Source organism: Phocoena sinus, chromosome 7, assembly GCF_008692025.1.
Source record: "Phocoena sinus isolate mPhoSin1 chromosome 7, mPhoSin1.pri, whole genome shotgun sequence".
Taxonomy (NCBI): domain Eukaryota; kingdom Metazoa; phylum Chordata; class Mammalia; order Artiodactyla; family Phocoenidae; genus Phocoena; species Phocoena sinus.
The window spans coordinates 63,059,556-63,074,919 of NC_045769.1; the positions used below are offsets into that span (position 1 = coordinate 63,059,556).

At 41.4% G+C, this 15,364-nt stretch overlaps 1 protein-coding gene across 1 annotated transcript in view; it reads right to left on the reverse strand.

Annotated features, from left to right (window-relative positions):
* Window positions 1-9,505, reverse strand: part of MYO3B (myosin IIIB) — a 428,930-nt gene extending 419,425 nt beyond the window's left edge. The window contains exon 1 of the mRNA XM_032638633.1: window positions 9,478-9,505. Within this exon, the coding sequence (XP_032494524.1) occupies window positions 9,478-9,497 (20 nt within the window). The 5' untranslated portion in view covers window positions 9,498-9,505. The remainder of the gene's footprint in view (window positions 1-9,477) is intronic.
* Window positions 9,506-15,364: the final 5,859 nt, after the last annotated feature.

Consider the following 15,364-nt stretch of genomic DNA (forward strand, 5'->3'; position numbering starts at 1 on the left):
TCAGTCAGATATAAAGTTGATTTGAAAGAGAGCTAAGATGTTTGTCATCACATTCTAGAGGACTTTCTTAGGCACTGGTCCTGAAATTTCAGTAGCTGCCATAAGGGGGCTGTGATGTTTAAGTACTGTCTACTGTAAGCCAAAAAGCTGGGCTTTCCTCAACTATGGATAGCTGAGAGACTGCGTGAACCTAATGAGCAATTCAGGGGCTTACTGTTTTATTGCTTTTTTGTGTGTCCAAATTAATACTCTTTTGAAAAGATTGACTCCTACTTTATCTTTTGCATCCTTTTTAAATTTAAGAATGTGTTATTTCCTTTTCTCTGGTTATAAAGTAGTACACATGTTTGTAGACAAGATATTGGAAAATACAGGAAAGGACATAAGTGAAAATAAACTCAGCCATAATCTTGCCCCCAACATTATCAATGTTTTAGTATCCTTCCTTCAGACATTTTTTAAAATGCATGTGTGTGTTTACAAAAGTTGACTATCTACTGTTTGGCATTTGACTTTTTTAAAAAAATATTACACTAGTAGGGTTCTACATCATTTAACTATAATTGTGATTCTTAAAAGGGAATATGGGGCTTCCCTGGTGGCGCAGTGGTTGAGAATCTGCCTGCTGATGCAGGGGACACGGGTTCGAGCCCTGGTCTGGGAAGATCCCACATGCCGCGGAGCAACTAGGCCCGTGAGCCACAACTGAGCCTGCGCATCTGGAGCCTGTGCTCCTCAACAAGAGAGGCCGCGACAGTGAGAGGCCCGCGCACCGCGATGAAGAGTGGCCCCCACTCGCTGCAATTGGAGAAAGCCCTCGCACAGAAACGAAGACCCAACACAGCCAAAAATAAATAAATAAATTTATAAAAAAAAAAAAAAAAGGGAATATGCCCACTATCAGAGTATCAGAATCACCTGAGAAGGTTCTTTTCCAATCACAATTTTTTCCCAAGCTACATCCCAACCAATCCCACCCTCAAATTAAGACTTGCTGGTGGATAAATGCTGTTCAGATGAGGGAGAACATCACGTGCCTCTCATATGAGAACCGCCAGTCTACATGTTACTGACCACTTCTCTTTCCATTATGTGGCTCCACCAAAACGTATGTAACCAATCTCCTGTGAACATTTTGTTGTTTCCAATTTTCCCACATTTAAGAACTATTACAACAAGATCTTCAAATTCTTGAGCGAATCCTTGTATACATACCTGTGATTTTAGGCTTAAGTCCTGGATGTAGAACTGCTGGATCAAAGGAGTTGAATATTTCTAAGGTTTATGCAGAGCTTTGGGGGGAAAGACATGGCACAGACTAGGGAATGATCAAAATAAATAGAAACATTTAAATATATTAAGAATTGTTTCTCACACCGAATGAGTTGTTTTCAGTCACTGGTTCTTCTAAGTAAAAGGCAACTGTAGACTTTCCTGTTTCTTAGGTGTCAGAACCCTCTAGATTTCATGCATGCACACAGCTCCAGGGAAGCTCTCAAATCTACCTCCTCTGTGACTTCAGAGATGCTTTGGCCTCTGAAGTCTTGACTACCTGCTTATGCCGTCTCAGGAAGACCCATTAATTAGCCTTCTTAATTCTCCTAAGTACCTCTGACAGTGTCTAGCTGCCTATCCAGGCTCTTCACTGGGAAACCTTCTGCTCCCTTCTTTCAAAGTCACAGTGGAAAGGCTAACTATGATGATATGCACGTCTGCACACGCACAGCTCGACACCTGTTATTTTTTTTCAGTCGGGAAAGGTTGCCTTGGCAACCATCTACCTCACTGCCTCAGTGCCTCCTGCTCAGTAAGTCCCTGATATTAGCAAAGAACAAGACTCTTTCTCTGGAGATTTTACTGCTTTCCCCCCATCCCCCAGAGTATTTCTCCACGTGGGCAGAAACTGTGGCTGTCTTGTTTACCATCAACCACTGATCTCCCAGTGCCTGGCAATAGTTCTCAAAATATGTCTGCTAAATGATTAGATCTGATTTAGCAACCTCCCTTTTGTATGCAAGACGTGAAATTCATAAGCACTTTGAATATTTAAAAACAAACTTGACAAAACAGTTTGCAAATAGCCACATGGTGGTTTCCTCACAAGAGTCGTTATGAAAATATCGTAGTTCCTCTAATTTGATCTGAACCAAATCAGCAACATATACCCATTAGAAGTAACTTGTAAGAACTGAATACATAGTAGATGTGCTATTTCCCCAACCAGATTACAAAGTGGGAACTGTTCTTACCATGGCTGCTGAGTATGACTGGGGAAGTTGTACACTGCCCAAAGTCACCCAGCCCAGGAGACAAGTGGGAGCCAAAATCTAGCTCAGGCTCTGCTCATCAACACATGTGCCCTGGCATGGGGCTTCATCTACCCAGAGAAAAGTGCAACTTTTTCTAATGATCACAAAGGCACCATCACTTACCAAGTTGTACAGCATTTTGTAATTCACACAAAGGCACTAGATGGGTTCTCTGTTTCCTACACTTATTCATATTCCTCAACCGCATGTAGCAAAGTCCTTAAATATTGCAGGTGCTCCATCAATATATCAACTAGACTGAGTGAGTATGGTGTTAATTGATAATTCATAATTTTATTAAAACTATTCTGAAGGGAGAAAACATCCCAGCAGAACAGTGGTTCACTAATTTGGGATCAAATACCATTTTAGCAATTGAAGAGAATTCAGAAAACATGTCCTCATTTAATAGGAAAAAAGAGGCTCAGAGAGTTGTCTAGGTTACTGGACTCTTAGAATAGCACTCTTAGGAAAAGTCAGATATAAATTAAATTTTCCACTAATCTAGGCCCTAAAAAGCTCCTCCGGCAGGACCAACCCTCAGTTCCCAGCTAACCAAGTCTCATGATAAGTGAGCAGTCTTGCAATTCGATGGGGGGCTTTGAATTCCAACTGGATTGCTATATTGCACGAATTATTTCTCATAACATCAAGATATTCTCCTAACTTTCAAAATGAACTCTGATAGAAAAGAAATAAATCAAACTTTTATAAGATCTAATAGATGTCAGAATGTTCATTCCTTGACAGGAGTTCCAATTCTTTTTTTGAAAAAAAAGATTAATCATCAAAGCAATTTAGTATAAAATTGAAGTTCCTCATTTATATTATATTAAATTTATATTACTTGCCACTTCTATCAACTCTAAAGGGGTCATTTTCTATATTGAATTATTTATATTCTCTTGTAATCAGATATCTGATAAACTTTTAAACATTTATGCATCCACCTAATTTAAAGATAAGTGAACTAATACTGAAAATGAAATTCCGCCTGTCAGAACTCAGGGCACTACAGAATTTCTGCATGTCTGTCTGTCTACCTACTTACCTGCATCCCTACACATATACCTGCATAGCATGTACCTGATCACTGTTAAATGAATGATGAATAAACGTAATAAACACTGTGACTTAAGATGGCAAGTCACATAATGTCCACAATAGTAGAGAAAGTAATATATTACCACATTATTTCAGCACTCTATGAATTTTTATGCAGCCTACCTTGTTTGTTATTGTCATTTCTATAGAAAACTCTTAACAGTGTTGGATTTCTCCTATAGTACTAAGACTCTTATAATACAAGCATATTTTAATTTGGTATCAGCCATAAGAATTCCTAATCAAGATATGAGCTTTCAAAAGAGAATTAAATTTACTCCTTTAAAGTGTCAAAAGAAGATAAGGTATGTATTGCTTAACTGTTCTGCCTTTCTGTACTAGTTTCCTATCACTGCTGTAAATTAACACAAACCTAGTAGCTTAAAATAACATAACCTTGCAGTTCTGGAGGTCAGAAGTCTAAATATAGGTATTATTGGGCAAATTTGACGTGATGGCAGGGCTACGTTCCTTCTGAAGGTTCTATGGTAGCAGAGGATCTGTTTCTTTGTCTTTTCCAGCTTCTAGAGGCCACCTGCAACCTTTGGCTTGTGGTCTCTTCTCCATCTTCAAAGCCAGCAGCATAGCATCTTCAAATCTCTCTCAGACTATGACCCCTGACTGGCCTGCCCCCTCTTTCTCTTATAAGGATTTTTGTATTTACGTCAGGCCCACAGATAATCCAGGTAATATTCCTATCTCAAGATCCCTAATTTAATCAGTCTGCAAAGTCCCTTTGGCCATGCAAGGTAACATAGTCACAGGTTCTGGGGATTAGGACATGCACGTTGGGGCGGGGGCATGGCATGGCGCATTATTCTGGCTACCACCTGTTCTAAAACTGTGGCTGGCTTTTAGCAGTGAGCAGTGCCCTGGGGAGGCAGCCTAGAAGTAATGAATGAAACACATTTTGAGAGTGAAGGAGACGAGTGTTTGAATCCTGGCTTTGGCCACTTACTAGCTATAGGGCCTTGGCCAATATATTCAAACCCTCTGAGCCTCAGTTTTTTTTCACTTGTAAAATGGGACCACAGTACCTACTTCATTTTGTTGTTATAAGGATTAAAGAGAAAACAAACATAAAGCATCTAGCTCCCAATCCACAGTGGGTGTTGAATAAATGTGAGTCAATTCTTCTCGCCTATACATTGAAAGGGCACAGCGGCATTAAAGCCAGTTACATGCTGATTTGTTTTCTACTGACATGAGGTTAATTACTATTAAATTCAGTGCAGAGAGGATTTCTCTGGCCCAGAAAGTTAAGGATGAACAGTCGATTGTGGGCTTTCTCTGTTAGCCAACACTGTTAAATACCAGCAGGGCTGCTTGAAAACCTGCTCTACTCAGTAGCATAAATGTCAACCTGATTTAAGACAATGGAAAGGATTTCTCTTTATCTCCAATTCTCAGTTACCTCCTAGGAAAGATGCCTATAGCCAGGAGTCACCAAATCATGTTTTAAATCTGTAGAAAATGATACATTATGGAGGAGTTCATATTAGAGGGCATTTAAAAATGCCAAGTTTCTAAATAATTTTTATTATACTTTTAAAATTTAGAAGTTATATATGCACAATATATGTTGAGTTGACAAAACTGACCAAAGAAAAAAATGCAATAACTATTCGAATGTCATCAATTGGGATGTCATGGATAAAGCATTAGTTTTGGAGTTAGGTGACTGTGATTATCAGGAGACCCATGTCCAAGTCCTGCCTATACCACTCCCTGCTGTGTGACCTCAACTGGTTCACATTACCTCTCTGGGCCTTATTTATAAACTCACAGGATTACTACAGGGATTAACTAAGATTTTAAATGTGAAACCACTACATGAGTATAGGATACTGTTATTCTTTATTCATCCAATAAACATTTATTTTATCTTTATACTGTGGTAGATACTAAAATGAAAAGAGAATGAAAAATGAGCAAGACTCTGTTGTCTACCCTCAAGGCTCTCTCAAGCTAAGGGGGAAAGGGACAGAAACATATTATTTTTATAAAATTTCTCCTTTAATGTTGTTATTTTTTAGCTGAAGTACAATTTACTTAGAGTGAAATGCTCAGATCTCACATGCACTATTCAGTCTAATTTTGTCAAGTACACATCAAGAGACAAAACATTTCCACCACCCCAGAATGTTCCCTTGTACCCATTTCCAGTCAATCCACACTCCTTTCTTAAGCAACAACTAATCAGCTTTCTATCATCATAGGTTAGCTTTGCCAGTTCCAAAATTTCATAAAAGTGGAATCATACAGTATTTACTTTTCTGTGTTAGGCTTCTTTCATTCAGCATATTTTTTTATATTGACCCATGTTTTCACACTTATCGGTAGTTCTTTTGTGGTTCGTTGATTGGTTGGTTGGTTGGTGTGCTTTGCCGAGTAGTATTCCTTTTCTGGATAAATCACATTCCCCATAGTGCAAGATGGAGTTGCTGACGCTTTGTTTTTGTTTGATATCTACCTTGTCTGTCTCGTTCCCTTTATAATCTCATTGCTTAATATAGTATCTGGCACATGAGAGGCACTCAGTAAAATTCTGGTAAATAAATGAAGGAATGAATGGTGAGCTGGGCAAAAAGAGGAGCTGGAACTAAACAGCGCCCAAACTGTTTTACCATCTTTGATCCTGCCATCAAGGAGCAACTACCCCTTCAACTCTCAAATCACTTTTCCCAACTATCTGAGCAAGAGTAGAGATATGAGAATCACCACTGTGGCTCTTTTCAAGTCACATAGGCCTACCGCACTGTCCCCCGCCACCCCCGGGTGACAAGCCACGTGGTTCTCAACCCTGGCTGCACACTGAGCTTTTAAAAACACAAGACCTGGCTTTACCCTCGGCAATTCTCATTTAATTGGGCCACGGTGGGGCCCAGGCACCTGCCCACGATGGCTGATGTGATCAGCAACAACAGTAGTATCTTGATTATATAGAAATGATCTTATTCAAGAAGTTCATTAAGACTTGCACCATGTTTACTGTTATTTACTATGCAGTTAGCAGGCCAGATGCTTAGAGCCAGGAGCTACCATTATATAGGAACAGATTAGAGAAAAATGAGCAGCATTGTGCATTTTACACTCTTAGCATAACCCAAAAAAGAGCACATAATTGGCAGCACATTAAAAATCCTGTACACTGGGTGTACTCTGATGCTTTCGCAAAAATGTTCCTATAAAAGGGGTTCGTCTTCAAGGAATTCATGGAAAAGACTGACAAGTACAGGTTTCTGGTAACTGACTATACTGCTGAGCTGAATGAACAAGCATTTTCAGAACTCTAATGGAAAACTGATGAATTCATAAAAGTGCTAACAAAAGATCAAGATGAAAAAAAAATTAATTACATGGGACGAAGTGAACTGATGAGGATGATTATAATTTTTGTGACTTTCTGTTTGAATTAAAAAAAAATCCCACAAGGACTCAGAGGCAAAAAATATACAAATCAATTTTCATTGCAAAGTAAAGGAGCTGTTACAGTGGAGGGTTACTGGACTGAATGTCAATATTATGACATAGTCTGAGAGTGTTTCGTGTTTGGTAATTGCAATCATCATTGCTTTTGTCGTGGTCATCCACTTACATTGCTTGGTGTCAGTTTATTTATCTCTTGTAAAAATAAAATACAGGGGCTTCCCTGGTGGCGCAGTGGTTGAGAGTCCACCTGCCCACGTGGGGGACATGGGTTCGTGCCCCGGTGCGGGAAGATCCCACATGCCGTGGAGCGGCTGGGCCCGTGAGCCATGGCCGCTGAGCCTGCACGTCTGGAGCCTGTGATCTGCAACGGGAGAGGCCACAGCAGTGAGAGGCCCGCGTACCGCAAAAAAAAAAAAAGACTCCTGCAATCACTTCACCTCTCTGCTCTCAGTGTCCTCATGTGTAAAATGGGCAGTGTATTAAGATGCCAATTATAAATGACAGAAACATAACCTCAACTAGCTTTTTTCAAACTAGCTTTTTTAAAAACGTAAAAATGTTTCTTGGCTCACATTCCAGAAACATCCAGGGACTGATGGATTTCAGGCATCACTCAAAGGATTTAATCAGAGTTCTCTCCATCTTTCTAACAGGATCTCTCTACATGGAAAACCAGGTGGCCACCAGCCACCCATGGTGTATAACTTATCGCCCCTCCAGCAGACTAATAGTTCCAAAGAAAGGTCCGAGGGAGGATTCTGATTGGTCTTGCTTGGGTCATGCATCCTTTATTATCCAATAAACCAGTAAACATAAGTAAGTGTTTCCCTAGGTTGTGAGCTGTTCTAGCAAGTGATCTAATCCAAGGAGGAAGTCATGGAATCTCTGATTCACGGCCAAGTCAGACAGAAATTGTGGGTAACCTGGGGATCTACTACTTGTGATTGGCATCTGAAGTGAGGCTGGGGGGCACTCCTGTGGGGCTGGGCCCTTTAACTCTGGGGTCTGCACTAACTCTAGGCAGTTAGTGTCAGAATAGCTTGGTGTGGAAAACTCACACATCTGGCATCAGAAGTATTGTGAGTGTGGTAACAGTACAAGAGTAAAGGAGAAACAGGGAGTTTTTCCAAGTCACTACCCCAAGTGAGGGATCTCCAATCAGCAGCACAGGGGGGACCTGTCCTAGGAAAATCCCAGTGCAGTACCCCAGACAGTCATCTATGGCCTGCTTTCTCTTCTTTCTACCAATCCTATTTCCAAGACTGGGCGGAGTTTCTCTTTCACTTCTGAGAACTTGATCGAACACAGCCTTGTTCTGCATCTAAAATCCCATATCTTCACACTATCCTCTCAGAGACATACTCGCCTCCTGCCCCCTTAACTGAGATGGACCTGGAATTGGACTGGAATTTTCCATTGCCTTTTGGCCTGGGTGTTCTAACCTGTTGGCCACTGGCCTTTACCTGGGAAGGGGCCACTACTTCTGCCCCAGGGTTTTCCTTACCCACTTAAGCTCACACTCATATTCCCTGCATGTCTTGTAGGCTATGTTAATCCCTTCCTGGAAAATATTCTTGGTAGAAAGATTAGTGGGGGTTCAGAGTTTCAAAGAAAGGAGAGCAGAGTTTCAAAGAAAGAGTGATCAGTTGTCTTAAAGGCCACCAGAAGACTGAGGACCAGGAAAAGCCATTTGACTTAGCTAGCAGGGGCTAAAGGTAGCTTTCAAAGATGCTGAGCAACTGAGGCAAAAGACATCGCAGGAGTGAAGAACAGAGGAGCTGTAAACCACTTTTTCCCCCAAATTCATCAATGACAGGAAGGGAAAAATAGGATGAAGAGAAAGGGGGAGCCAGATGGTCAACTGAAACTTTTTCTCAAGGTAGAAAAATACCTAGAGTTATTTTCCAGCAGAGAATAAAGAAATAGAATACGAAACCGAAGTCTAAGGTGCAATAAAATTTCCCTCTTGTGGATGAAATACTTCTATTTGTCATCAAGAATTAATTTCACTTTCCAAAAGCTTTATTGAGCCAGTAAAGTGTATATAAATATAGGTACTCTTTCACATGGATTTTTGGATTTTGAAAAGCTAATACCTGCAAATCCTTCTAAAATTACAAGCCTTGTAGGACTCTCTGACCCCTTTTGATCACATTCAATTGGCACGAAAAGCAGTCACTGAAGTATTCAGAATCAATTAACTGATCTGGCTGACTGTCATTACACCTTTAATTAGCAGTATTGGTTTCAGTATCACAGTGCAATGGTTAGTGGCTGTAAATAAATTGATTGCCCAGCCACCAGCTGACATTTTGAAAACCTCGATACCTCATCACTTTTTTCTGCTACTAATTGAGATTTATATCTTCCACTGTATTAATACTGCAAACGCCTTTGTGATGAAGGCAGCATTTTTCCACTGCCTTTGTGTCCATGGGTCTCGTGGTTACAGTGTAGACACTCTGGGACCACGGACTTGTAAACTCCACCCCAGGACTCAGTTCAAACTGGATCCTCTGCTGATTCATCCAACAGATATTTATAAAAGGACGACCACATGCAAATCACTGTGCTAAATGCTAGGGCAAGGGAGGAGGAGAGAAGGGAATACCAAGATAAATAAGGCACTCACCCTGAATTTAAGAAGTTCATTACTTCCGGAGGATACACACAGTGTAGGTACTCACTGTAATACAGTAGGATGCAAATTACAAGAGGCTAGAAATAAAGTGGATAGGGGCATAGAAAATGGAGCTATTAGTTCTGATTTCCAACAAGTCACTTTTTAAAATGCCTATTGTCACAAATACTCAGGGGCTCATAGAAAAGGGAAAGGGATTTTTATTGGTTAATTACATGGCCAGTCTGGACATTCGTGAAGAAGCAGCTCATCCATCTCCAGCCATAATTCCCCCTCCGTGGGGCAACAGAGACCAGCATAGCCTGAGTGTGGCTCTGGCTTGGCTTTCCACTCTGGCCACAGTGTCAGTGCCGCTACCTTGTAGGGCATAACTTCTCACTTCCTCCCAAAGCAGCTCTGCACCAACTGTTGCTGATTTAATTATACTTCTACTGCTATAATTAAATCATTATGTATAAGAATCACTTTGAAAGCATTTTTAAAAGCCCCTTTTCAGGCCCCACTTTAAGAGATATTATTTAAACTGATAGCCTAGGTTATTTTGATGCTAGAAGTCTCCAAACCAAATTTTGAGAAATATGGCCTAACCCAGCTTTCTAGCTTTACAACTGAGAAAACTGAAGCCAAAGAGGTAACTGCCCTAGGACCCAGGTAGTGTATAATAACAGCAAAGATTTATATAGCACTCGATACGAGCAGGTGTGCTGCCAGATGTTTTACACATGCACTAGTAGTTCCTTTAATCCTCACTAAATATAGGTACCATTTCTTTTTACAGATGAAGAAACTGAGGCACACAGAGGTGAACGAAATTGCCCAAGGCCACACAGTGAGAAAATAGCAAATCTAGCCTTCGAACCCAGACTACCTGTCTTCAGAGCCCACCACAGTCACTACCCCACCGGGCAAATGTGGGTCAGAACCCAGGCTGTCTGACTCCCAGGTCAGGGTCCCACACCACATTACCTTGAAGGCTGTGATTCTCAAGTAAGGACTTGTATGTTCTTCTGTTGGCCACTGAGAGCTCCAGTGGTTTTTCCTTCTGGGAAGAGCTGGCTTGTTTTGGAGACTTGCCCACATCACTTTTCTTCCTTTGCAACATTCTACACTTCTCTTTGCTTAGAGTATCTTGAGAATCAGAGGAGCTCAACTTCAGAGCTACAAGTAAGCTTCACTTTAACTGATACATTCTTTGGGCAATTAAACTGATGCATCCATTAGCAGTTCTGGTAGGGCCAGGAGGAAAAATGTATCGCATATCCATCGCTGAGTGTGTGCTGAATATGAGAAACCCCAAATTATACTTCCAACTTTGCCTCAACATGGAAATTTTCATTTTTTTTTCTGCCTGAACTGAGAGTCCAAACTTCTCATGGAAGAGTTTGGAAAAGAAGTTCCAGGTCATTAAGAAGAAAGTATAGGAAGTTGGGTTGACAGAAATAAGTTCCAAAGCACAAGGTCCTGACTACAGATTCCAGCGCACCCATCTGCACAAGAGAATAACCTTCATGAGACATTTCTCTTTATGACTCTGCTGTTTGGAATCTCTGGCAGGCTGTAACATCAATTAAGCAAAGCTTTTTATTTCTGAGTCCCTTCATTAAAAAAACAACACAAATTCTCCCTGGTCTCCTTAGTAAGCCCTTCCTTGCGGCTTTGTTGCTTGGTGCGATAGCTAAAGGTTCCCATTCCAGCTGGGTCTGCAGCTCTGACTCAACTGCCGACTACTTCCTGATGTTCAGAAATCTCATCTCCAGGTCCCTGTTGTTTTCCTGTGTGAGGCTGATTGCCGGCTCTGGTTCCCAGGAGGCGCCTGGCTCAGCCAAAATGCCAGCTTCCTACCCCATGGCCTTGTTCTCAGAACCTCTATCCTTGATCAGCAAACTGCTTCTCCACCAACCTTCTTCACCATGCTGGTCCTGCACGATGCGGTCATCATGGTAAGTCAGCCAGGGTGTGGTCCTGATGCCAGGGCCATACAGTACAAGACGCAGAGCTCACTTTTGTTGGACCTATGCTTTCACCAGCTGCTGCCCTCTGGATTGTCAGAACTAACAAGTGCAATTGTGGGAACGGTGTTGCCTGGGATTTTACTGCTGGACCAGCCTACAGCAAGGAAAGCGGTTGTTATGCAATGTGGACTGGGATCTAAGTAGTCTTCATTGGTTTTGCCACATTCAAGGCTTTTGTAGATGCCCTTTATCAGGTGGAGGAAGTTCCCCTCTATTCCTAGTTTGTTGCAGGTTTTTAATCATGAATCAATGTTGAATTTTATTTTCAAATACTTTTTCTGCATCAGTTGATGTGATCACATACTTTTTCTTCTTTAGACTGTTAATACGGTGAATTATGTTGATTGATTTTCGAACATTGAATGCCTCATGTTCCCAGGACAAACCCCACTTGGTTGTGATGTATTATTCTTTGTTTATGTGTTGGATTTGATGTGCTAATATTTTGTTGGGGATTTTTGTGTTGGTCATTGGTGTTCCATCAGGATTTTGGTCTGGAATATACTTTTTTGGTACTGCCTTAATCTAGTTTTGGTATCAGTGCTGGCCTCATAAAATGAGTTGCGAAGTGTTTCTCTCTCTTATATTTTCTGAAAGAGATGTTGGACTGATTTCTTCTTTAAATATTTGGTAGACTTAGCTAGTGAAACCATCTGGTTTTTGGAAGGCTTTTGATTATGAATTCAATTACTTTTGATAGTTATAAGACTATTGAAGTTATCCATTTCATCTTGGGTTAGTTTTGGTAGTTTTTGTTTTTTTGAAAAACTGGTCCATTTCATCTAAGCTGACATATTTATGTGCATAACAACTGAAGCATCATTTCTGCAGACTCAAGGAAATGAATTCTGCCAAACAACCTGAGGAAGCTCTTCCCTAGTTGAGACTCTGATGAGGCCACAGACTCAGCTGCAGCCTGCTGAGACCCTGAAGTAGATAATCCAGCTAAGTCATGCCCAGACTTCTGACCTATGGAAACTGTGAGATAATAGATCTGTGCTGTCTTAAGCAAGTTTGCAGTAATCTGTTATGCAACAGAGAAAGCTAATACAATCTTCACCTGTATGACTATATTTGAAGTGAGTTCTTACAGACAGAATACAGGTGTGTTTAGATCATTTACATTTAATATACTTATTGATAAGTTTGTACTTAGATCTACAATTTTACTGTTTTCTGTTTTTTATTTCTCTGTAGTTCTTGTCTGTGTGTGTGTTTTAAAATTCATTTTGACAATCTCTGCCCTTGATTAATATTAGCTGGAGTTAGTTGCCTCTTCTCTGCCTTCTTTTGGGTTATTTGAACATTTTTTATTATTCCATTTAAATTTATTAATGTATTTTCTAACTGTATATTTTTGTATAATTTTTTCAGTGGTTGCTCGAGCGATTACAACTAAACCAACATTCCACTTGAAATGATAAAACACAAGTTGACTATGAAACAAAACACTAAGTATGAATTAGTATTGCCAAATGGAAAATGATGTAGTGGAATGGAATGAAATTAAAAGAGCCTGTGGCCCATTGTTCCAACTCAATCCAGAATGCAAGAGTGTCAAGATGCTCAAATATAAATTTTCTTTTGCACTACCAAGTTGAAAAATATTGAAACCTTTCCTAGATCATTTATCTCATGTATTTATGTTCTTTGGCCAGATTTTATATAATCAAGAATTGGGTTTTTTAATGTTTCTTTTCCCTTCCTCTATAGATCCCCATACCCTGGCTAAAGGTGGGGTTTGTGGGGCCTCTGGCACTGTTTTAAAAAGTGATCACAGGGCTTCCCTGGTGGCGTAGTGGTTGAGAGTCTGCCTGCCGATGCAGGGGACGCAGGTTCGTGCCCCGGTCCAGGAAGATCCCACATGCCGCAGAGCGGCTGGGCCCGTGAGCCATGGCCGCTGAGCCTGCACGTCCGGAGACTGTGCTCCGCAACGGGAGAGGCCACAACAGTGAGAGGCCCGCGTACCGCAAAAAAAAAAAAAAAAAAGTGATCACAGTTCAGAAGTTGGATCCCAGCAAAGTATCTTTCATCACGGGTCAGTCCTTACTGTGCCTAGCAGACCAGACACACCTACCACTGGAAGTCAATGCTATGAGAAAAGTTCAGGCTAAGATGGTAGTTCAGACTCTCAGTCTGGTGTGTATACTGGAGTAAGCCTGAACCAGCCCTGCAGCTCCACAAAGCCCCAAAGCAAATACTGGCCCATTCCCCATCATTTTGAGTTGCACCAGTACACCTCTCTATTCATCCTCTGTCCTTCACCTGAGTGAAGTAGGGTGGTAGCCATGAGTCCTGGCCAATTCTCCCCTCCCTATGATAATGGTGTCCAGCACCATGCCAAGGATCTCTCAGTCCCTGGGCCTTTAGCATTGTCCTCAATGGTGAAGATGTTAGGATCTCTTGAGGCTCCAGCATAGAACAGGTCCACACAGTCACCAGAACAGCAGAAGGTAGTGAGAGGTAACTGAGCAGAGAAGTGCCATGTGTGCAGCCAGAGAGAGAACTGTCCAGAGGCCTCGCCTTGGCCAGACACAGGCAGCACCTGGAGAGCACCATTTGGATCACTGCAAAGTCCTGTGATGGAGGCAACCTTAATTAAGTCCATTTAGATATACTTGAAAGGTGGGAAGGGGAAGGCACAGCTACACTTTCTCACTATTCTGTGAACCTCCGATGACCCTGAGCCCTAAATGCTTAGGGAGGTTCTGTTCCAGTTGCTCTTATCTTGTTTCTTCCTCATTCCTTCCCTTTGACTTTAATTCTCTTTCCCCTAGGTCTATGAACACCAAAGAGGACATGTATAAGAGTTGTGGTATATCATTTACAGAATCCAAGGGACACAAATAATTACTTAGTACTGAAAAGATTAAACACAAATGGAGAAGCATGATCCTTTATAGATAGTTTTGTCTGTGTATAAACGGGCAGGCATACACATGGTTGGCATCTTCTTTCCTCCCTCCCTTCCTTCCTTCTTTCCATCCTTCCTTCCTTCCTCCTTCCTTCTCTCTTCCCTCCCTTCCTCCCCCCTCCCTCCTTTCTTTTCTTTTCTCCTTCCCACCTTCCTTCCTTCAATAAATATTAATCAAATATTCACTCCATACCTGGTTCTGTGTTAGGCACTGGGACACTTGTGGTCTAAGAATCATTCTGTAAGAGTTAAAAAACACTACTGCCCATTCTTTCTTTGCATACATATGTGATTGTAGCTGGGTACATGGTTAGACTGATTTTCCAGTCTCTATTACAGTTATGTGTGGCCATGGGTCCACATTATCCCCCATGGATAATGAGAAGCAATGTGTGACACTTATGACCAAAGCTTTTAAGAAGTAGATGTGTGACAACTAGGGCACCTACCAGGCACCAGTGGGGGACCACAGACACCTAAGGGGATGGGAGGAACCCCCAGTGACCAGCTTGCAGGATCGTGGTTCCCAGGCCGGAGGTCGGGCCTGAGCTCCTGTGGTGGGAGCTCTAAGTCAAAACCACTGGACTAACAGAGAACCTCAGACCACAGGGAATATTAATCGGAGTGAGGCCTCCCGGGGGTCCTCATCTCAGCACCAAGACCCGGCTCTATCCAACTGCCTGCAAACTCCAGTGCTGGATGCCTCAGGCCAAACAACCAGCAAGACAGGAATACAGCCCCATCCATCAAAAAAAAAAAAGATATGACAAAAACATGTTACAGATGAAGGAGCAAGGTAAAAACCTACAAGACCAAATAAATAAAGATGAAATAGGCAACCTACCTGAAAAAGAATTCAGAGTAATGATAGTAAAGATGATCCAAAATCTCGGAAACAGAATGGAGAAAATACAAGAAATATTTAACAAGGATCTAGAAGAACTAAAGAGCA